Source organism: Zosterops lateralis (genome assembly GCF_965231275.1).
Source record: "Zosterops lateralis genome assembly, chromosome: 4".
In the NCBI taxonomy this organism is placed as follows: domain Eukaryota; kingdom Metazoa; phylum Chordata; class Aves; order Passeriformes; family Zosteropidae; genus Zosterops; species Zosterops lateralis.
In genome coordinates this window covers 8,036,441-8,060,029 of record NC_139765.1, presented here as the reverse complement: position 1 = coordinate 8,060,029, position 23,589 = coordinate 8,036,441, and the positions used below count along the sequence as shown (strand labels likewise).

The 23,589-nt window shown below is 38.0% G+C and overlaps 1 protein-coding gene across 9 annotated transcripts in view; it reads left to right on the top strand.

The window, feature by feature from the left end:
* Nucleotides 1-1,708: 1,708 nt before the first annotated feature.
* Nucleotides 1,709-23,589, top strand: part of C2CD5 (C2 calcium dependent domain containing 5) — a 57,645-nt gene continuing 35,764 nt past the window's right edge. For 6 of the 9 annotated variants that reach the window (XR_014589831.1, XM_083859194.1, XM_083859197.1 and 3 more), the window contains exons 1-8: nt 1,710-1,886; nt 5,180-5,266; nt 6,772-6,943; nt 8,930-9,025; nt 9,739-9,894; nt 12,112-12,310; nt 14,875-15,026; nt 20,366-20,451. Coding sequence is in view for 8 of the 9 variants with exons in the window: in XM_083859194.1 (XP_083715320.1) it covers nt 1,797-1,886; nt 5,180-5,266; nt 6,772-6,943; nt 8,930-9,025; nt 9,739-9,894; nt 12,112-12,310; nt 14,875-15,026; nt 20,366-20,451 (1,038 nt within the window). In the remaining variant the exon portion in view is untranslated. Of the gene's footprint in view, nt 1,887-5,179; nt 5,267-6,771; nt 6,944-8,929; nt 9,026-9,738; nt 9,895-12,111; nt 12,311-14,874; nt 15,027-20,365; nt 20,452-23,589 lie in introns of all 9 variants that reach the window. The other 3 variants (XM_083859198.1, XM_083859196.1, XM_083859192.1) reach the window with 2 other exon arrangements.

Here is a 23,589-nt window from a genome sequence, read left to right as displayed (position 1 = left end):
TTGGAGTATCACATTCCAGCCCATAGCATTATTTAGTCTTTTTGTAGGATTAGAAAGAAGGGAGAATAATCCCAGCAGATCTACTATTTGGCTCAACACCTGGTGAGTGCTTAAACAAAACACAAGGGTTCTTTTATGTCCCTGCTCCTGACCATACCAGCAGCACAACCCGTATCCCACAACCCGGATCTATAACCCCACCTGTAGGACCACACCTGTTCCAACTCCTGGCCCTGCTCCTTTGCTTTTTGCCAAGCTCCCACGGTGCTATTGCCTAAACAAAGAGCTTTTTTTTCAGGCATCAGAAAGTTACAACCTGGCCGCAAGAACCGTATCAAATCCTATTTCTGATAACTAAATTCCATTTAATCTATCCATAATCCTCCAAATACCGTAAATATTTGTCTTTCGATTAAAGAAAACAAAGCCAAACCCAGGGGGTGGGGGGTGTTGGGTTTAAACATTTCACAGGAGGCTCCCACCGAGTGTCTGGGGATCCTCCAGGCTCCCTTTTAACTGGTATTCATGGGAGCATGGTATCCCCTAGGGAAGGCAGAGCGTCCTGGGGGTGCAGCAGTGGGCACGATGCGGGATGAGGGATGGGGGATGTGGGATGCGGGATGCACGATGTGGGATGCGGGATGTGGGATACAGGACGCGGCATACAGGATGCGGGATGCGGGATGGGAGATGAGGGATGTGGGATACAGGATGCGGGATGCGGGATGCACGATGTGGGATGCACGATGTGGGATGCGGGATGCAGGATACGATGCCGCTCCGTGTCACCGCAGCCGGGACCGCCACCCCCGCCCATCGATGACTCGGCGCTCAGGCTGCCCCGGGCAGCGCCCACCGCGGGACCCATCGAGGAATAGGAACTCGACTTTTACCAGCGGCGCTCCGAGGCCGCGGGCGCCATCTTGGAGCCTGGCAGGGGCGATAACGGGAGACTTTGATAAAGCCGCGGTTTGGGGTCCGCACCTGGGGAGGGACAACCCCAAACACCAGCGCAGGCTGGGGGTGATCTGCGGGGAAGGATCTGGTGGGTGACAAGTTGGCCATGAGGCAGCAGCGTGTCCTGGCAGCCGGGAGTAGCAGTGGGAATTGTGGCGGCAGGTCAGGGAAGGTGATCCTGCCCCTCTGCTTGGCCCCAGTGAGGCCACACCTGGAGTGTTGTGTCCAGTTTCGGCCTCCTCGGGGCGAGAAAAACAAGCAGCTAATGGAGAGGGTCCTGCAGAGGGGAATAAAGATGAAAAGAGAGAGGTCTGGAGCTCACTAATGAGAAAGGGACTGTGGGAGCTCGGCCTGTTTATTCTGGAGATCTCACTAATGCATATCTCAAACCGGTGCCAAGAGGACGGCGCCAGACTTTTCAATGAGAACAAGGTGCAGTGGCCACGAGGTAAAACACAAGGAGTTTAATCTCAGCATGAGGAAACACTTCACGCTGAAGGCGGCAGAGCCTTGGAACAGCTGCCCGGGGAGGGCGCGGAGTCTCCCTCTGTGGAGAAAGCCCAAATCCCGCTGAAGATATCTGTATATCACCTGCTCTGGGTGATATAGAAATGCCTTGGCAGGAGAATTGGACTGGGTGATCCCCAGAAGTCCCTTCCACAACAATTCCCGGCTCCTTTCCCGCTCCCGGCCGGGCGAGGGCGGGGCGGCGGCGGGAGCCCCGCGCATGCGCAGGCGCGGCGCCCGGCGGCCCATGGCACAGGCGCGGTGGCGCCGTCCCTGCAGCCCGCGGGAGGGGGAGGAGGAGGAGGAGGGGGGGGAGGAAGAAGAAGAAGAAGATGCCGGGGAAGCTGAAGGTCAAGATCGTGGCGGGGCGCCATTTGCCGGTGATGGACCGCGCCAGCGACCTGACGGACGCCTTCGTGGAGGTGGGCGGCGGGGGGGACGGGAGGGGCGGTGCGGGCCCGCCCGGGCGGCGGAGGCACCTGCCGGGCCCGAGCGGCGCCGGCAGCGGGGCCAGGGCCAGGGGAGAGTGCCCGGGGCTGCCCGGGGAGGGTTTGGGGGAGACAGCGGCAGGAACTGCTTCATGGAAAGGGTGATCAGACATCGGAACGGGCTGCCCCGGCAGGCGGTGCAGGCGCCGTGGCTGGAGGTGTTTGGCGCTCGGTCCCATCCATGGTGTGGTTGTTGTGGTGGTGGTCGGGCATGGCTTGGGCTTGGTGATCTCAGAGGTCCCTTTCTGATCTAATCGATTCTTTGATTAGACAGACGTAGTGCAAGGAGAATGGAGAAGTAATAAAATCATCTTTAAGTCACTTGTATTGTTGAATACATGAGTGGTTGTACAGGCTTTACCTTTAAGGCCAATATTCATCTTTCCTTTTAAAACATTTGAAATAGTAATTTTTTTTTCAAAGGGAGCTTTTAGTCAATATTTAATATTATTTGCGTGTTTAAATCACGTTATTGCTCCCAGAGTGTCTAACTTAAACCTTCTTTGCAACTATGTAGTTAACAGGCAATATGTAGGGTCTTTCTAAGGAAGGGATTGTAAAATAAGTTGCAGTGAAAAATAAGTGGAATTATTTTTAGGCCCAGGTTGGACGAGGCTCTGAGCAACGGGATCCAATAGGTGACATCCCTGCAGAGGGGCTTGAATGATATGGACTTTAAGGTCCCTTCCAATCCAAGCCTTTTTATGCTTTCTGGGTTTTTAAATTTTTTTTAATTAATTTTTTTCCAATATGGATGACTTAGAACATTTCAGAAACATTCCACAGGTTCAGGGATCACACTCTCAGAAAAATCAGAGCTATTTAAAAATAATGTGCTGTGAAAATGCATGTCCTGTACCACAAATAGTGATTGAGGTGCACCACAAATGAGTGGTGGAGGCTGGCACAATGCTAGAATTAAGGTAGGAAGGCAGAATGCCTTTCTAGACCTGTATACACTGAAAAAAAAATGCTAATATTAATATAAATTTGAGGTATATAAGTCCTGATTTCATTTGGTGCTTAAAAATTTGGTGGACATTAGACTCTGAGGGCATTGCTTAAGGGGAGAGTAGGCTGGTAGTAAAGTGAAGATGTATTCAGCTTTTCAGTGGAGCTGAAATAGTACATAATTCTATTTCATTACATGAAACTCAGTGTTTCACTGTTTTGTCAGCTGTTTCACCAGTCATGTTTTAATTTTTAGAAGCTTCTCTTGTAGGCTGCCTGTTAATCCAGTTTAAAATTACAGCAACTCTGATGCTTGCTACTAGGAGACAAGGCAAACAGGACTAGGGAATACAGTTCACCCAGTGCCATTTGGCCTGGTTTTGCTCTGTATTAGGAGAAACAGCTCTCTTCTTCTGTGGGTTACTGTTTCCCAGCCCTACTGTCAGTGTAGCAAAGTAGATTTTTGAAATTCATATAGTAAAAAAGGAAAATAAAAATTTCCCTCAAGGTCAGTTTGCTTAGCTGGGTTAACGTGCAGTTCCACGAGTGTCTTGGCACAGATCAGGGTATAGAAATACACAGATGGGGGCCTTGCTTTTAGGATTGTTACTTAGGAACAGTGTGGAGTAACTTCCCTTTCCATGTCTGGAGTAGGCAATGCAGCAGGTGAGATTTATTTCAAAATAAATTGAGCTTGAAACCGTTGTTTTATTTTTCCCTATCAGATTGCTGAAAAACTTTACAATGTGCTTTTCCTTAAATAAAAATGAAAAGCAGATGTTAAGGTTCTCGTTGTTAACTGACCTTAAATTTCCCTGTTAAATATTGCAATATAAACTTAGAACTAGGAAAGAAAATGAGAGGAGACTTAAGAGCTCTTACTTGGCTCAGGTTATGCAAAACTTGGACTTTGTTGGCGTGAGCACAATGATCCTTGTCCCAGCTCAGAATATTTTGTTACTATTTCTTCCATAAATGTGCTTTTAACTTTGCACAGTGGACAGCAGCGTGGTGTTTTATTATCTCTACAAGCTTCAATGAACCATCTGGAGTACCGGGGAAATTCAGATACAGCTGCCTGGGGCTCCAAGGGAACTGATTTACTCCCAAGATAAGGCTTTTAAATAGGTTGGGTGGAGCTCAGGACTGTTGCATCCTGGCAGCTTCTGGAGTCAGAACCGGTATTTAATTGGTATCTCCCTTACAGCCAGTGCTAACATCACTTTATTGTATTTAAGCAGGTGCAAAATCTCTCCAGAGCTGGGATATGCACCTGTGCAAAATAATCACTATATTATTGAAATGTACAAAATGGTCACTTAATTCTGTCTCGAGCAAAACTGTTAAAACAGTTACAACCCAGTTTTCAAATCCAGGCCTAAATTTAGTTTCCAAAATGCATTTAGGCTTCTAAAAGATAAAAGCTGTCAAAATCTACACACTTCATTTCTTTTCTATCAGCCTACTCATTATTTTCCTTAAGAATCTTGAAAAAGTTTAAAAATGTAACTTTGAGTATTTGTAAGTACTTGGTATGAGGTGGTCATTGTTTTGAGAGGTAGCATTCAGATAATTGCAAGTGTTTGTAAAGGGTTTGAAATGAAAGCTGCAGTGAAATAAAGGCTCTTACATGGTGCTGCATCACTTCCTGATGTATGAAACATCACAGAAATCCAGTTTCACTTTAAAAAAAGCAAACAAAAAAACCCCACAAAACCCTAAGATGGGCTTAGCCTGAAATAGATGCCTGTGGAGACCATATGGATACTGCTGAAGTGGGTTATTATGTGGTCAACGGTGCAACAAGCAATAAAAGTATGGAAAATATTTAATTTCTAATAGTCCTCTCTCTACATAGCTCAAATCCAGTTTGTTTTTATATTTGTTTCATCAATTGTCTGTGAAGCTGATTGAGAAATCCTGGAGAGGAGAGTAATAGGTCATAAACTATCAACATTTAGAATATTTTTCCTTATAGAAGGCAAGGAGAGGATGCAAAGTGACTTTGAGTAGCCAATATAAGTGACATTTTTGCCTCTCAAATGGTTGAGGGGGGAAAAGGAACAATTTTAGTAGTATGATAGGATTTGAGAGAGATTGATTATGTCATTGATAGAGCGATACTGATATATGTAAATTTATTTTAAAGCCACTCAGTGAAAAGAAAATGATTTGTTGCACCATGTATTTGAAATTATTTGTGTATGTCAATTAAATGAGTTTCAAAATCGTTTTATTAATATTTGTAATTGATAATTGAATGTTTGTATTTTTAGGTGAAATTTGGAAATACAACATTTAAGACAGACGTGTACCCCAAATCACTTAATCCTCAGTGGAATTCTGAGTGGTTCAAATTCGAAGTAAGTATTTTTTAAGAGTTTGCTTGTAACTGTATAGACACTCTGGTTTAGCTGCCCTTAATTAACTAATTGCATTTAAAGCAGAAAATGAGTTTTGAGCATTGAAGTGTATTGGTGTTTAAATACACAAAGCCTTTTTCAGCAAACCCAGCTCCAGTCAGACCTTGTTTGCTAAGGGCGTCTCACTGGGTTTTTGGAGTGTTTGTGAAGATAAAAGCTTGCCAGGTTGAATCCAACTTAAGTGTTGTTCTATTAGAAAAGAGAATTCTGCAGGGAAGGTGGGGGAAATGTAGCAGGGGTTAAGCTTTTTAAGTACAGTTATCAGTACAAGTATGTGTAAATAAATATGTATTTTTAAAAATACAGGTGGGTTTTTTAAAAATTTTGAGCAGGAAAAGGTAATTGGTGTTTGAAGTCTTACATCTGGTTGCAAAGATAATGCACTTGTCAAAGGAGAAAGTGGAAAATTCCTACGTGAAGATTACAAAATAAAGAGCTCAGACAACAATTATTGGACACTTTCTCTTCGCGTGTCCTTATGTAATAATGAGGGCACTCAGCATTTTCCTGTAATTGCGTGTTGCTTTCCAGGATCTAATTTGTTGATGTCCTTTGACATTATGCCCTGAACAAGTGTTTACACGTTTCTTTTTTGTTACTACGTTTTTTAGCTACTTAAAAAATGAGGATTATGTTTAGAATAAATTAATTATTGAAACACTTGAATGTGCAGTTCTGGTTCATTTGCCATGCTCTAAGGCAATATCACAATTCTGCAAACACTCCATGAGTCATCCCATTGCAGTTAGCAAACTTTATTCTTGGTTCATGACATTGAACAAAAAAAGATGTAAAATGTCTGTCTTAGTCCTAAAACAAAATAGTTGTTATCTGTAGATGGATTATTGCATTTGTTTAGGAAATTGAATATGTAGAATGACTGAATTTTTACTGCAGGCTGTGTGAAATGTCTTATTTTTAAGCCATTGACCAGTGATGAGAACACCATAATCTTAATTTCAAAGTATAGTAGTCTTCTGAGGTATTTTATCTCAAATTTCCTTTCCCCCCTTCCTTTTCCCCCCCTTCCTTTTCCCCCCCTTCCTTTTCCCCCCCTTCCTTTTCCCCCCCTTCCTTTTCCCCCCCTTCCTTTTCCCCCCTTCCTTTTCCCCCCTCTGTATGTATTGTGAAGATAGGTGGACAATCTAGGAACTGTAACTTAAAATATTGTGGCATTTTAAAATGAATAATCACTGCAATCTTGCTTTTCTGTTATTTTCCCAGTGATAGCTCTGTTTCCAGGATCTCACCAGTCTCTGAAGGATAAAATCAAAATGAGCGAATGTGTTGTTTAGCTTCAGGAAACTCAAATTACAGATTAATCTGTGTCGGGTCACTGTTCATAACTAATTTCCTCTGCCTCTTCCTCTTCTCTCTCATTTTTCAGCAGCGTTTCCCTGCACATTTTTAAGTACTCAGATTCCATGTTAATATTTGTTTTCCAGGTAGATGATGAAGAGCTCCAGGATGAGCCTCTCCAGATCACAGTTCTTGATCACGACACGTACAGTGCCAACGATGCCATTGGCAAAGTGTACATAGATATTGATCCTCTGCTCTATAGTGAAGCAGCCACTGTTATTTCAGGGTGGTTTCCAATTTATGATACCATTCATGGTAAGATTTCCTAATTGAAAACAGTCTTGTTTGAAATGTAATCTGCTTTTTATAATCTTGTAAGCTGTCTTCAGAAATCTGTAATAACTTGAGCTTTGGAGTTGGAAAACTACTTTACTGGCTTTTTTTCCCCCTTTATTTTGTGACATGAGAAGATCTCTGGCATAGGAGAAAAGAACAGTGCTTGGCAGAATGCCTTCCATAGGACTTGTGACAAGTGGGAAAAAGTCTTCAGTAGTTACTGCAAATTTCAGATGAAAAAATAAAAAAAAGACTCAGACATATTTGTCCAATTGCCATGTATTTGATAAACAAATATTATATTGCTGGAGTTACTTGAAGTGTGCCATCCTGGGATTTGGGATAAACTTCAGTTGAGATGAAGGGACAGGATGTGAGATCTCCAGCAGGTTGAAATTCTTTTCCCTGCAGTAAGTGCTCTCAGTGCTAGGTGGATTTCATCAGAATGTCTTGAAGGTATGAGAAAATACAGTTAATGATGTTTCTGCTTTTTATTTTAATGAAACAGCTTTTGTCTCAGCCAATGTCAGTTTAGAGCAATTAACTTGCTGCTTGAATACCTTGGTGCAGAAAATCTGTGGTTGCCATTATCTCCCTCGTTCATTATTCAGGGTGAATTAAATGACCTAACAGTGTTAAAAGCCAATTATAAATCATTGTTGGGAAATAATTAATGGTGTTCACTGGGTACTTATCATAACTGATGCAAAGTATTTTTTGCAATTTTGCATATTAAAGTTATAGAGAAGAGAAATACTGAGAAATATTTCATGTGGGATTTTTTAATTGCCTTTTTATCCTATGCACATTTTCCAATCACACGTTTTCTTCTGGAGGTAAATTATGCAAACACTTGTTTCAGGATGTGTACAGCTGGTAGGTTAGAGAGAGTTTGATTTCTGTATATTTTTCCAGATATGTTGGTATTTCACAGCTCTTTTCTATTTAAGTAAAATTGGAATTCTTATATTTTCATGCTCATAGCACTAGATTCCAATTATCTTGACCCTTGGCAAACATTAAGTGATGCTTTCTTAAAAAATAACAAATATAATGTTCAGAAGTTTATATTAATTTTTTTTCCTTTCACCCCAACATGCTTGTTTCTGAAAATATATAACCCTGAGGCATTTTCTGTTATAATGACTGAAGGCTTCTTTCCATTGGCATTTTGGAAGGGAGATGTGACTGATTTTATTGCAGTAATATCTGAGTTGAACAACAAATCCTGTGCTGCTGTTTTAGTGCCATTTACTGATGTGATAAAGGCTTCTGAATATACCAGAGATCAGACCCATCAAGAAGTTTAGTCCTCAATATGTCAAAACATAAAATATGTGAAATGATTTTGTTACTGGGTGGGGAAAAAGAAGAAAAAGCTCAGAAAAGGAAAATAGAAAAGTCAAAAAGGAATGGTTCTGTGTTAGAAAATACTCCATTAGTAGTAAGATTTAATCATAGTTGAAGATTAAGCTTTGTCTAAATGGTTTATAATACCTTATTTTTAATATATTTCTTGTCACAGTTAAAGTATTTTGCAAACACTTCCTGTGCCACTTTGTGGTTCTAGAAAGAACCATGAATCTTTCTTCTTGGGTTAAACTTCAGACAGGAGCTTTACTGCAATTTTGAAATGATCTCAGGGAGGAAATTGAGCAGAGGGAGCACCCTGCAGCAGAGGCCACTGCAGCATCAAGAGCCTGATGGCTTCTCTTTCTTCAGTCCATCTGTTTGGTGCAAAGAAGGCATTTCAGTAGTGTTCCTTTCATTGCTTCAGCCTCAAGGGCTTGGCAGAACTAGAAACTTCCTCTGTGTGTCTCTGCAGCACAACTGAGAGACAAGGATAAGGCTTCCTGCTCCTCTGGCATTAATTACTAATAACAGGAAATAATTTATAGGTCTAGTTTTGTATTGATACAGTTATGTTGTTATAATTTCTGATGTTTCATGGTTTTGTATTAATAGGTATACGTGGGGAGATCAACGTGGTGGTGAAAGTAGATCTCTTCAATGATTTAAACAGATTTAGGCAGTCATCTTGTGGAGTCAAATTTTTTTGCAGTAAGTAGAGGAAAAAGGTTTATTTGAACAAAAAACTTGTTCCCTCCTTTCCTTTCTTTGTCCTCTTCTGTTGCTCTCTCTCTTCTCTTACCAGCTCATTGCATTAAACTATATAGATATAGATATATATATATGTTATGGAGGTAACATTGACACAAATTGCTTTTCTTTTTTAACACATTTTTACTGTTCATGTTTCTAAACAATGTAAATAACTGATGGGATTTTTTAATGTCCGTAAGTTGCATTTCAGTGCTTGTACATACACGTGTGGTGTTATTTAGGGTCTGTATCCTTTTAAAGAGGCACAAAGTGAAAAGAAACCTGGTAACTGTCCAGTGTACCAGTTACACCATGTACCATTACTTCATAATATTTTAATTATTATTAATTATCAATAATATATTAATATATTTGGATTATTTAAATATAGTGATATACAAGAAATAATTAACTTAATTATATAATTAAATATATTTAAATTATTATTAATGATAATTATTTCATAATAGTACATGGTGTAACTGGTACAACAGACAGTTATCTTATCAGGGTTCTATGATCTCATGAGCAAAACTTCCTGGGTATGTCCCACATTTTTACAGAAAATTGTCTGAAAAACTTTCTGAAATCATTTTTATGCGTAATTTTACATGTTTCTTGGCTCACAGGCCTATCTCTTACATCTTTTTCTGTACATATTTTTTTAACAGCTACATCTATTCCTAAGTGTTACAGAGCAGTGATTATTCATGGGTTTGTGGAAGAGCTTGTAGTGAACGAGGACCCGGAGTACCAGTGGATAGACAGGATCCGCACTCCCCGGGCGTCCAATGAGGCTCGGCAAAGGCTCATTTCACTCATGTCAGGTATAAACGTGTGGCCTGGAATGCTTATTGCTGCTTCTAAAAACCTTCAGGATTTAAATAAGTGCCTTGCTTAAGATTGCATGTAAGTTTTGTTGTTAATTATGTTGATTTTTTGTCAGTTCATGGTGTCTTCTGTTTCTGAGGATTATGTATTTCTAACTGATGGACAGTGGGACTGATTTTTATTTTTTTTCACTTCTTGGTGAGGCCAGGCTGCTGCCTAATTTTTTGGTTGCTTTCAGAAAGGTCAAAGAAACCTGCAAAACTTTTTTGAAGATGTTCTTAACCCATATGAACAGTATCACTAGAATTTTGACTCAAACAATGAAAGTAATGAACTTGACCCTCTTTGAACTTTTTGAAGTATGTGAACAAATCCTCCGTATTTCAGATACAGTGTGCATCAATACTTATGTTACTCATCCCATCTCTTTGAAGTCAGGAGAGACTTCAGAAGTCAGAAGGGACTTTGGTTTGTTGTTTCTCAACCATGTCCTGTGAGGAAAGAATTGGAGAATTGGGATTATTCAGCCTAGAGAAGAGGAGGCTTTAGGGTGACCTTGGTGACCTTCCAGTGCCTGAAAGGAGCTACAAGAAAGATGGAGAGGGACTATTTTCAAGGGCCTGGAGTGATAGAATGAGGGAGAAGGGCTTAAAAATGAGAGAGAGTAGGTTTGGATTAGATATTAGGAAGAAATTCTTGGCTGTGAGGGTGGTGAGGCCCTGGCACAAGTTGCCCAGAGAAGCTATGGTTGCCCCTGGATCCCTGGAAGTGTCCAAGGCCAGGTTGGATGGAGCTCTAAGCAACCTGGGACAGTGGAAGGTGTTTATGGGATCCTCAGTAAGTGGGGCAGCATTAACGACTATGGAGGTGTACCTTCATTGGGAAGACCAGCGTGAGGGGAAAAAGTGAAATAAACTGTTGTCATAACTAAGATGAAGACATTTTTAATAAAGCCCCCATATTAGTTTACAGAATTCACATTTGCTTATTTCTTGCCATGCATAAATGGTGCAGGTGGATAAAGTGTTCTGCTAGATTTTACTTATGGCATGGATGAGAGGATAAAAACCCAAAAGAACTCACAGCAATACTGTTTTATCTCATTAATAAAATGTGTGATACTGCAGTGCTGTTATTGGTGATCACACATAAAGAATCTTGACGAAATCTGTAACTTCTGAGAGTGAGCCAGGCTGTTTCACAGATCTTTGTCATTATATGTGAAGTTACAAAGAAGCTTTCGTGCTGTATCTCAGCCTTAGAGTTTTTTTCAAGACCAGCACAGGCACAGTTAAGAAGGTTATAGTAGTAAGATGTGCTGGTAATTTTAGAATCAAACTTCAAGAAAGCAGTAGAAACCAGAGCTGGGAGTTGGACTTAGATGATCCTTGTGGGTCCCTTCCAACTCAGGAAATTCTGTGATTCTGGGACCATTTCATTCCATTTGATTTCTCAGCAGCAGTGACATTAGGACTCTTAGGCCATCCCTTATGATAGTGAGGATTTTTCAGTTTGTTAGCAGAGAATTTTGGAAATCTTTCATTTTCATAAGAAGAGAGATGATACTTTCCACCTTAGTTATTACTAAGGCAATCCAGCTACATACAACAATTAATTTTTTTATGATATCCTCCTAAAAATCATCAATGACAGACCAGTTTCTTATAGTCACAGTCTTTCAGTCTTTGTGTGCAGTTAATAGAAGTGGTAGTGTTTGGTTTGCAGTAGAGGGGCAAAAAGTAGGAATAAAGTTGAAATACGCATAAATAAATTGGTAAGTGAAGAAATTATAGATGCCTATTCATGCAGATTTCAAAGATGTTGCATTATTTTGAACTATATGAAGTATTTAGAAACTTACATGAGTTCCAGAACACATCTTGACCTCTCTCCCTCTGAATAAGTAGAAAAAAGGAAAAAAAAAGCCTACTGAAAATAAAATAAAGACTGGGGGGAATAAAACTCTGATGTGACATGCTGTTTTGGCAATCAGAATGGATTTGGAGAAAAAGAAAAAAGCTGTGTAAGTCACTTTGTATTGCACAGTGTTATAGGAGACAGAAGTTGTGACCAGCTCCTTGGCCTGGCTGTGTAGGATTGGATTTATTACCTGTTCTGCTGACTTGGTTGGCGCTCCAAAAGCAGAGGTCAAAGACCACAAAAGAGAACAGAAGTTCACTGCAACTATGACCTCTTTACCTTTTGTTTTGTAGGTGAATTGCAAAGGAAGATTGGCTTGAAGGTTCTTGAAATGAGAGGAAATGCTGTTGTTGGTTACTTGCAGTGTTTTGATTTGGAGGGAGAGTCTGGACTCGTAGTGAGAGCCATAGGAACAGCCTGCACGTTGGATAAATTAAGTAACACATCAGCATTTTTACCTGCATGTAACTCCCCATCCAAAGAAATGAAGGAGTAAGTATGAATTAGTAGCTTGTAGGGAAACAAGTTTCACCTCTCTCCTTTTCATACTCATTCAGTTTTTCATAACTGGTGTGATTTCTTTTTTTTCCCCAGAATTTGTTTTCTTTTGTAGTTTTATTTGTCTGCAGCTCAGTTTTATATTCCACAATTCTGAAATGTTGTAGATTGGATGACTTGTTATTTCAGTAGAAAGTGGAGTGGTAATTCTTACTTAAGATGATTTTCTTTGTATTTATGTAGCAGTAGTACTCCATGTCCTTGGCTTGTGATCCACCCGTTCAACTATAATTAGTTCTGCTTTGATGCTGTGTTTGTGCAATGAGCATTTTTGTGAGGACCTCTCACAAATGTACCTTTGGTTCAAGTTTAAATGTTTATGAGCATATAAGAGAAGATAAATTTTGAATTCTGATGGTTCTGTCAGCAATTTAGACAATGACCCCAAAGAGGTCTCATCTTTTATTGTGTGCTTTGCTTTTTACTGTTGTAAAACAAGTAGGACTACGGCAAAACAGGTAGACACTGAACTTGCAGAGAAATCTTTTTACAATGAGAAGCAGGATTTTGTGATTTTTGTCATATGTACTGCAGCACCAAACAGTTTGAATGCAATGTTTTGATATGCATACAAATTAATAGAAATATACTTGCAGTTTCTTCCAACTGTTGCTACTTTTTTTGCGTGGATAAATTAGTTACTTTCTGTTTGGTAGAGCAATCCAGGAAGGAAAAACTGCACCAAGAAGTGTATTGCATATCCTGTTTTTCTAGATGTATTAATTGAAGTAGCCATTTTCATTAACTTAAACTGTTGTGTCACTGCAATAGATGAGGCATTTTTTTGTGCAGGCATCAATTGCTCTGCAAAATTTTGCAAACTATGAACGGGCTTTTAAAAATTACTGGCTTCTATTTCACAGCATAGCTTGTTTGACTTGTCTTGATTTTAAAAAATTGCCTTTAAAAGAACTTCTGGATACAGTGCAGCATAGAACAGCAGCATGGTGTTTAAAAACAAAAAAGGTAGACCTGGTAATTATCAATGTAAAAAGCACCCATAAATAAATAAACAAACCAGTGGCTTTCACTCTGCAGCAAAATGTGGAAATTCCACTTCTCGAATTATCCATGTTCAACTTGGTGATGGATATTGTCTCAATTTAAAAAAAGGGAATGTTTCTCTAAGGCAGCAAAATCAACTAATTTGATTCTTCTCATTCTTGGCTTTACTAACTTGATGGCCTGTTGCCAAAAATCAATGATGCAGTCACAAGCAAGTGCTTAAGCTCTTCCTTTCCCTCCTTTTATTTCATCTGGACTCTTGCATGCTAGGAATTGAAATTCTTAGAGTCTGCTTAGAGTAAGAGATCTCCTCTAGCTAAACTTCCCTGAAATCATTGATAACATAACTTTGCAACCTGTTTGTATGTATTGTTTTCTTTTCTTCCACCTTGGCTGCAAACTCTCTCAGGTCTCCGCTGGTTCATCCGCCAAGCCATGGATGCCGCTCGACTCACAACAGCCCAATTCACACTGCTACTGGCTCACGACTTACTCAGAACTTCTCTGTGTCTGTTCCCACTCTCATCTACACTGGTACGAGACTGCTCGCACTCCAAAGCTGGGGAGAGGCAGCCCACAGGCACAGTGGTCCCCAAGGGCAGGCAGGCAGGCAGTGTAGGCAGGTACCACCCGTCTTGCTTCCCTCCTTTCCTCATGGATGCGCCTTCTGTGAGCAGGGAAGAAGCACCCAGGGTGCAGCAGCTCAAACAAATGCAGGATAGTTTCTTCTTTCTCCCAGTCTCTTCCACAAAGCCACGCTCTTCACTTTGACATGATCTTGCTTCCTGTGAAATAAAAAAAAATAAAATCAGGTGATGTAAGTGGGAAACATTGATTTGAGCTCATGATTGCTTTCAAACGTAATTCAGATCCACAGCAGGTTTTAACATGGTTCTAGGAAGGGTCTGTGCCATTTGTGGAAGAGATGGTTTTAGAGAGCAGGTAAGTCAAGCTGTGCATAAGTAAACTGTTTGTCAATAGATTTGTTCCCATAAAGATTCTCCTCTTTGCTCTGTTTTTAGCTGTGGCATGCTGCTGATGCTATAGGATAAGGAAACATCTTTTTTTTTTTTTTTTTTTTTTACCTTAAAAATGCATATGTGTATATACATAAGTGTTTAAATATGTATAAACACAACTATAATTTGAAATCATTTTTTCTTTCTTAAACTAACTCAAAGCATTGTGTATTTGACCAGATTTTTAAGCCATAAACTTCTCAGTTTTTTTATTTTGCATATATATATAATTTTTTGTCACATCTCATGCTTTTCATTTGGCTTAATTGTTTCATTGTAGATGACGAGCATCTCTCTGTAGGATGCTGAGAGGGTAAAACAGCATTTCTTTGCCTCTGGCCTCATTCCCAGCCTCGCACCTAAGGAATAGCTGCTGGCCCTGCCCCAATCCCATCCTGGTGTTTGGATCATGCTGCTGTCAGCCAGGTCCTTTGGCACAGGATTACTGAATATGTTTCCACCTTCTTCTGGCAGGATTCCTTTCAATGAAGATCCCAATCCCAATACATATTCATCAGGACCCTCCACCCCTCTGAAAAACCAAACCTATTCCTTTTCACCTTCCAAGTCCTACAGTCGACAGTCCTCTTCTTCTGACACAGATTTGAGTTTGACACCCAAAACTGGTAAGGCACTTCCACCCACTTTTTGTTTAAGTTGTGTTTCTCTTTTTATATTTTCATTCAACCCCTTTTTGCTTTTTGGCATTTAAGTTATCAAAATGATGTGAAAATTGGAGACCTCACACAGCACACCTCAAGCTCAAAAAGGTTTCTGCAGAATTTCAATCCTGCCTGTATTTCCACTGTCCTGGATAACATGAAAATTACTTTTGTACCACAACCCTATTTAAGTCAAAACAAAACATCTCAGAGCATTAAGGGAGTCCTAAGTAATTGCCTTTTTCTTATTTCCTCCATTTCATATCACAGATCATAGGAGTGTATTTCTCACCACAGTATGTTAAGGATGGTGTTACTAAAACTATGTGGCCTTCAAGCCTACTGTGCCCTAAGTTTACTGCATACATTTATCTAATTTTGAACTCCCTTTTGCAAATTCAAGGCTAGAAATGTAGCAGCCACTGTCTCTTTATTCTCTGAGTATATGGAAATAGTTTTACATACACAGCATACACTTTCAAACTTAAATTACATTAGAAGTAACCCAGCCATCTTCAAAAAGCATTTTTCTTTCTCCATTGCTTGATCATAATTTTTTCAACTTGTTTTTTCCTCCCTCCTCATTTTTTAGTCTGTGGTTAGAATCATGTCAGTGGTAATGTCAGCACAACTGAAAGAATTATTGTATGTTTATTTTTCATTATGTGACCAATGCTGTGACTTTTGCTACCATAGGGCAGAGTATTTTGTAGAATTGTTTATAGAAATGTGGTTAGTTTTTTTTAAATTATGTTTTAAATTGTGGTATTTGAAGCTCAGAACATTCTTGGCTCCATCTAATTAGACAATTTTTGAGCACACTAAAGTAGTGGATTCAGCTTTACTTGGTAGCACCCCTTTCAAGAATTTTTCCTAGCAGATAAACTGAATACTGCTTTCAAATGGAGTTGTAGTAAATATTTCATGTAGTTTATTCCCTAGATGTGCTAAAAATATTCCCAATTAGGTAGCTGTCTTTCTTAGTCCTGTTTTCTCTGTCCCATTTTTAAAACAAACAAGCCAAATAAAAGCACACTTTCTATTTTTGTCCTTTTTAAAGCATGTCTGTCCTCTGGGTAACCTATGGTGGTCACTCATTTAAAGGACATACAGATATAACTGGATGTTTATTACTTAGGAGGACCCCAAATTCACATGTGGTTAACTGAATATTTGAAAACCTGTTTCTTTTGATCAGATTTTCCATGGTAAAGATCATGTCATGTGAAGGATTTTAAATGTGACATAGATGGTCATTTTTATAGATGTAGGTGTTGTGGATTTAGGCATGTGGCAACTCACTGTCATTGTGTTAAGATTTTAAACCAGCAGCATTATATATTTCCTGGCAGTATTAGGTAGTTTTGTCAGTTTCTTCAAACTGAAACAGATTATGTCATTGGTGCCTCCTAATTGTAGGGATTTTTAAAGTACGTAAAGTTAATTTTTTGCCCTCTTTCTAGTATTAAAGCAAACTGTGGGAATAGTTTTGCTTATTAGCAACGTCTTTTTGGCAGCTTTTAACTCTGCTATTAAAATTTGTCCAAAGAGGATTTGCTAGTTACATTTAAAAATTCTGTGTCTTGTTATGACAAAGTCGATTTTGAGTCTTAATGGATTAAAAGGGCAATATATCTTGAGTCATTTGTTTTATTTTTACCTAAAATTTGATGATATGCAGAAGATACATCCATAAGATACTAAATTCAGGATGTTGTTCTTAACAGTTACTGTATATGTTTAGACCTCTGTTTTCATTTCCCAAGGCTGTTACCAAGTTCAAATATCTCAGTGTGTAAATTGATGGTCTTAGTAGTTAAACAGAGTTAAAGAAATGCAGGCTTCTCATGTGACAGACACATCAAACATTATCAAATTGTAGATGCCCATGATTCTGATTGTCTGATTATGTGAAAAAAGAAGCATTTTCTGCTCTTTCTGCAGTATATTTTATTCTTCTTTATTTCTCAGTCAGGTAGTTAGTGTGCTGATATATCTGAGATGGAGATTAACCTGGAGAAACAGTGCAGATACCACAATTTCCCAGTATGAGTAAGAAAACACTGGAGGTTGAAAGTTGGATCTGCTTAAGCATCTAATTTTCAGTAGCTCCACATGTGGAGGATATTACCTTGATGTCTTCTGTGAAATACAATTGTGCTTGTGTTATCCATTCTGGTCTATAAATACATTTGCTGAGTTCGGCTTTGAAGTTAGAATTCTGGGAGTAAGAATGTATTTTATACCACTACAAATGAACAGAATCAGGCTGACAAAAACCATGATGTCTTTTAATCAGATAATACATTCTGATGTGCTATAGCATATGTTTGGAGGAAATGGAGAAGGTGGGAACTCCTTTTCTTGGTGGGAACTTAAAATTCTACAAGATTTATTACTCTTGAAAATCATAAAACAAATCCATGACCTCTTTGGAAAATAACTTTTTCTACCAAGATAATGAAAGTAATCAGATTAAGTGTGTGCAAAGACTCTGTTGTTTGGGTTTTACTCCATACTATTTGCTATCAAGTTTTGTTTGACATTTAAAATGTTAAATTACCATGTCCCTAAAAAATTAATTCCAAAATAAAGTTAATCAAGTCATAATTTTTAAAAACATGCTTCTCATGCACGTTGTGGAGTATTGTCATTCCATTTCTTTGTGTGTTGAGCAGTAATTTGCAGTAAATGTTGATTCATTTAGAGAAAAAAATGCTTCATTTTGATTTCTTTTGTCCGTTTCTTTAGTCATCTTCTGAATCTGCATCTTTGTCTCTATTACTTTCCTCCACAGCACCTTCCCCACAGGGACCTAGGATTTTCCTGTTTCCCAGCTCCCCTACACTCTCTTGTGATTCCCCACATCTTAAAAAGTCCTGTCTCCTCCTCTCGGGCTCTAGCATTAAACCTCTACACTCTAGCCATGTCAGCCCAGTTGTTCTGAGGAAAAGTGTTTCTTTCACTGAAGAGCTGCTTCTGGCTGCTTCTGGTAGGATCTATCTATTATGGCCTTTTAAACAAACTTTTAAGGGAATGTTGTGATTTTATTAACACACAGATGCTTCTATAACCCTGGGTTTGCTCAGTTTAGCCTCTGAAAACTGCTGGCTACATGACTATTCATTCCATCTCTCACCTTCTCTGCCCCAGAAGCTTGAAACACCTTCAGAACTTTACTTAGAGGATTTGAAACAATATCATTTATACTACAGAATTTCTTCTTTGCCCTTGAAAAATATCCTTGGTAATTGGACTGAAATAATTTATTTTGTAATCCCACACATTCTCTTCACTTTGTTGTTCCTGCATTTTGCATGGAGCAAATGCTCATTGCACTTGCTCGTGAATTCATTCATAATTTGCTGAAATAATGGTTCTCAGATGCTACCAACTCTGCTTTTTAATTTAAACTTTTAAACAAAGCCCATGCTTTTTATTTTTACTGCCCACTTTTTCATTTCACTGACATGGATTATTTTCATAGATTTCAATTAAATCGTTGATATTACTGCGCTTTTTTTTGTAGAAACTCTTTTGGTTAGTTTGTATTTTTTTGAGTTTGTTTCGTGTGTAGTATTTATGCTATGTTTGTCTGTATTTAATATTGTATAGTCCCTGACAGTGATGTTTAGAATCAATGCTAAATAGTAAAAGCAATTAAATCTTGTTTAATGGGACTATACAGATACTAATATTTTTGTTTCCTTATCCAAGAACAGCTAAAAATACTCGTTGAAAATTGTAGTGGTTTTATATCTAATTACATGGTAATGGTAGCTTAGTAACTCCTGAAAATGAACAAATGAATTTAAGAATTAATTTAAATACATTATTAAGTCTGGTATTATTTCTAGATCTCCCAGTCTTTGGTTGAAACAAATAACTACACTTTGATGTACATTTACAGTCTTGTTCATCTTTATCAGATGTTTGATCAGAAGAAAAAGGAAAGTAGCAAGGAATTACTATGTTGAATTAGTTACAAATTCTGAAAAAGAAAATCTTGGCTTCATTTCTAACTGTTTGCACTGTGATGTTTGTATTTCATCCTGCTCCTGACACCTTTTTGTTCTTTATGCTCTGCTTTCCTCTACAACTTATGGGCTTATTTTTGCTTTGTCATGTTAGCCCTGATGGCTTTAGATATAAGGAACAGCAACGATAACATGCTTTTAGGCATGATATATTGCCAAGAAAATCTGATTCACTAGTATTGTGTTTACTTCAGGAAAAACACAATCTTGGTATGTGTTTAATGATTTTTAACCACAGAGCCCATGATTTACTGTCAGACACATAACCTGCATCTCAACACGCTCTGTTAAGGGGACAGCAAATAATTCAACAGCAAACATGTTTGTGAATCTGATAAACCTTCTCTGCACAAAATCTCCTGTGGTTAGGGGGGAGAAATCTGAAAGGAGAGAATTGTCATATTCTGCGAAATTGGAGTTTATCTCATGTTCATTTACAGATACTCTGCAGGTTATGTGTGTGCAAATACAGTAATCAAATAAGTGTAGTTTTAAATGCTAAGCAGTAGTAGCCCTTAGCTTATTTGAATGAATCAGATGAGTATTTCGTCATGTACAGTAATTTGTAATTTTTTTCAGAGTTTATATTTCAAATCAAAGGATATGCACTGCCTTTGAATTTTTTTCTTGTTCCTAATCATGCATTATGTAACTATATACATGTATAATATAATATATAATGTAACTAATTATATGTAGTCTCCTACTAGTAGTTAGGAAAGGTTTAGTTACCTGAAACTCTCTGAAAAACAGATTTTTTATTACTTCTACTAAATAAAAATGTTGTAATAATATTGGTGAGAGATAGACAACTATAGAGTAGTCTGACAGAGACTCTTTGCTAAGGGTAGATAATCTGGTTATGTAAAAACTATGTGAAAAGTAGGTCTATATTTAAATCATAACAAAAATCATAAAAAAATCATAACAAGAAAATAAAGTTAAATGTCATAGGAAAGAATTTTAAACTCACATTTTTAAGTTTTTATATTTTAAAGTTGATTTTTTGATCAGCAGGAAAAAAATCTTAGATCAGGGAGGTCTGTCCAAATACTATAAAATCGCTGCTAGTCATGTAAAAAGGAAACCTAGAACAACCCTCAAACCAAAAATAAATTTTGATGCTTTTTTTTTCCTTAAAAATTAACATTATGGGGATAATTTGACTGTTTTCAGTGACTCATTTTTATCTATTTTGCAATCATCCTTTGATTACAAATTATAATATATGTTTCTTTAAATGTCATTTGTACTGATACTCTTCAGGAATGGGCAGTGGGAGTGCTGGAAAAGAAGGGGGGCCATTTAAAACTCTTTTAAGACAACAGACTCAGTCAGCTCTGGAACAAAGGGTAAGGCATTTTATACTTCCATTTCTGGTCTACTGAAGTGAAAATTTATCTTGTAGTAAGTTAAATGTTTGCTGTTACTTTCTGTTTGAAAATGTGTAATTTTAGGTCTGAACTTACCACAAGTGTTGACTGTTGAATAGCCCTTTTATACACAAATTATTTAAATATTAATATATTACTAAAGCAGTAGGAAAAGTGGAGCAATTAACTGTGCACAGCACTCCAGTAATTCCAGTGGTATTAAGAAGTAATAGGAGAAATCACTGTTGTGTGGTCTCTGTAAGGTACTGATGCATGTTAAGTTTAATACCTGAGTAAACACATGATGATAAAGTTTTTACAGGAGCCAAATTCAGAAACACTGGCATAGCTTTAAACAAGTTGAAAATCCCATTTGGAGTTGGGAAAAATTTCAGTTTTTTGGGAATTCAGTTGATACCTTGCACCCCATTTCATGGAGTAGCAGGTAGCCTTTAATTGGGAACTTGAACCTGAACTACTTGCCAGGCAGTAAAAAAACATTTTTCTATTTAAACTTTTCCTCTATAGGACTAAAAATACTATCTGTCATTATATTGAATAGACTGTATGATGAAAATAGTGTTTTTAATTAATTGTTTACATTTGGAATGAATAATTGCAACTTTTTTTTTAATAAATTGTATATTGCTTTGATCCAAATGTCGATAATGAGGTGTCTTGAAGGAAAAAAATGTGAGTATATTCCTACTCAGAAATGAATTTAATTGCAAGGTAACTAGTGACATTGGAGCATATATGTTAGTTGGGAAAAAAGATCACTTGCATCTGTGAAATATAAGTGGCCAGCTGCTACTTGGAGTAAGTGGATGATTCTCTTCTCATTTCTTGTGTTATCCATGGCTAAGGGAGGATCGCCTCATAGGTTCTGTAGAAGGCGGGTATGTTGAAAAACTCTGTGTGGCTCTTTCTAGCCCTTTCTTACTCTGTTGGGGAATTTCAAAAGCATTATCTGAAACTTTTTTCTTTTTTTTATTTTTTTGGCGAGGCTTTGCAGATTTCTTTGTAATTTTGTTTTTGCAGAAATTTTGTAATTTGTTGTTTTTAAGAACATTTTTTAGATCGATGTATTTTGCATGTTGATACATTTCAGTTAAAATTTTGGTTTAGGTATGACTATAGATCCATGGCTTTTTGCATTTAATTTTTTAATTTGGCTGAAGGAATGCTTTAAAACAAACCTATTTTCTGTTTACCTTTGATTTTGCTAGCATTTCAGACATTCCGTTGCTGATATTTATATTTCCTTAGAAAGCTTTTTAAAGACAATAAAAGTGTAAATTAAGAGCCGTTAATGTGTTTTTAAAGCTTGAATTATTTGCACATTATTTTGTTAAGGTCTGGGTATTGTCTAGTAGAAAAAAATACTATAAAATGGGATGGAGACATGTTAAGTCTGTTATTTATTAAGATTATGATGTAGCAGCAAAGCATGTGGACAGTTAATTGATAAAAAATATGTTCATTCTGTCATCTGAAAATTTCATATTGGATGTGTTTTTGCTATGGTGTTACTTCATTTGGTTGTCTTTAAGTGGAGTTAACTAGAATGAATAACACCTCTAGGTTATTTTGTCTGTTTTAATATTACACACATAAACAGTGCACTCTACTTGTCTGCATTACTTAAGATAGCAAGTATTTGGGAAAACCAAGAATAAATTCAGTATATAATATAGTTTCACATGTATTGGATAGATCATAAAATCCCAGAATACTTTAAGGGACCTTAATGATCTTCTTATTCCAACCATCCTGCCATGGGCAGGGACACATTCCACAAGACCAGGTTGCTCAAGTGGTTTTTTTGAGTCCTTGATAATTTGAGTGTATGGTAATGCTAAGGTACCTTAAAAGAAGTTCATTTAGTTGCACGTCTCAACAGCTTTTTTTTAGTCAAATGTGGTTTTGGGGTATTATTTAAATAACCCCAACTACAAACCGAACAGAGTTTGTTAGAAGGGTAATATTTCTCAATTTCTTCCCTGAAAATGAACCTGTAGGAAGTACAGCTGTGGAAGACTCATGCACATGTTATATTGTACATTAATAACTGTTAGCAATTCCCTGCACATCTGTAGATAGCAAGAGTAACTAACTAGCACAGCGGTCTTTCTGTATGTTTTTAAAAAATACATGCTGTATTTCCAGTTTCCAGGAAATTTTGAGGTTATCTTACTGCTAAAAAATTAGCCTATGCTTTTGTAGATGTGGCCAGAAGTTGTTCTCAATGGTGTTCCATGTCTCTCACTTCTACTTGGACAAATTCTGTTTTCTTCCAGTTTTTACATTCTGCAAGTGCTTGAGAGATCTTTCCTGCTGCCTTTTCAAGATGGGGATCTGTTGCCCTCCATCTCTGAAGGGCACTGCAGGAAATCTGCTGTGTTAGAGTGCAGTTCTCTGGGAGATTTGTTTGGCTGAAATCCTGACTTAAGCATCTTTTCTTTCCAGTTACTTCTTATCCACTCATCCCCCTCAGTTCAAGTCAAGAAAAACCGTAAGGTTGTTTGGCCACCTTGTGAGATGGCACAGTAAATGTGCTTAGAATACAAATAATTAATCAGGAAATGAGTAATATTTTAATGTGGACCAGTTCTCTGCTCTGATTTAGCCCCAAACGCTCTGTGAGCATTACCTGGTGGAGTGGTTCAATGATGGGGATGAGTGAATGACTGGAAGGGAATCAGAGAACTGCTTCAGCTGGCACTTACACCAAAGGGGGTGTGTGTGCCCTTGTTCCATGTCCTGCTTCATTGCTTTGTGTGTCTTTGGATGAAATGTACATAAAAATAGAAGAGCACTAGCAATACATGTCTGTGTATGCACATTTTTAAACATTGTGTTATTTGAGGATTTGATTGTAACCTTATCAGACTTCACCACAAACACCAACTATAAAATCTCTGTGTAGTTGTGAGGATTAAAAGTGACAGTTCTTTCATGGTCTATACAATCAATGATTGTGAAGTGGAATAGGATATTGGTAGTGGTAAAATGATTGACCGTCTTCAGTTGCAGCTTGGAAATCGTCCTGGTTTGTCATACACTGAAATACTTTGTGGTTGCATCACCTTGATGTAAAGGAGTCGTTTGCAAATT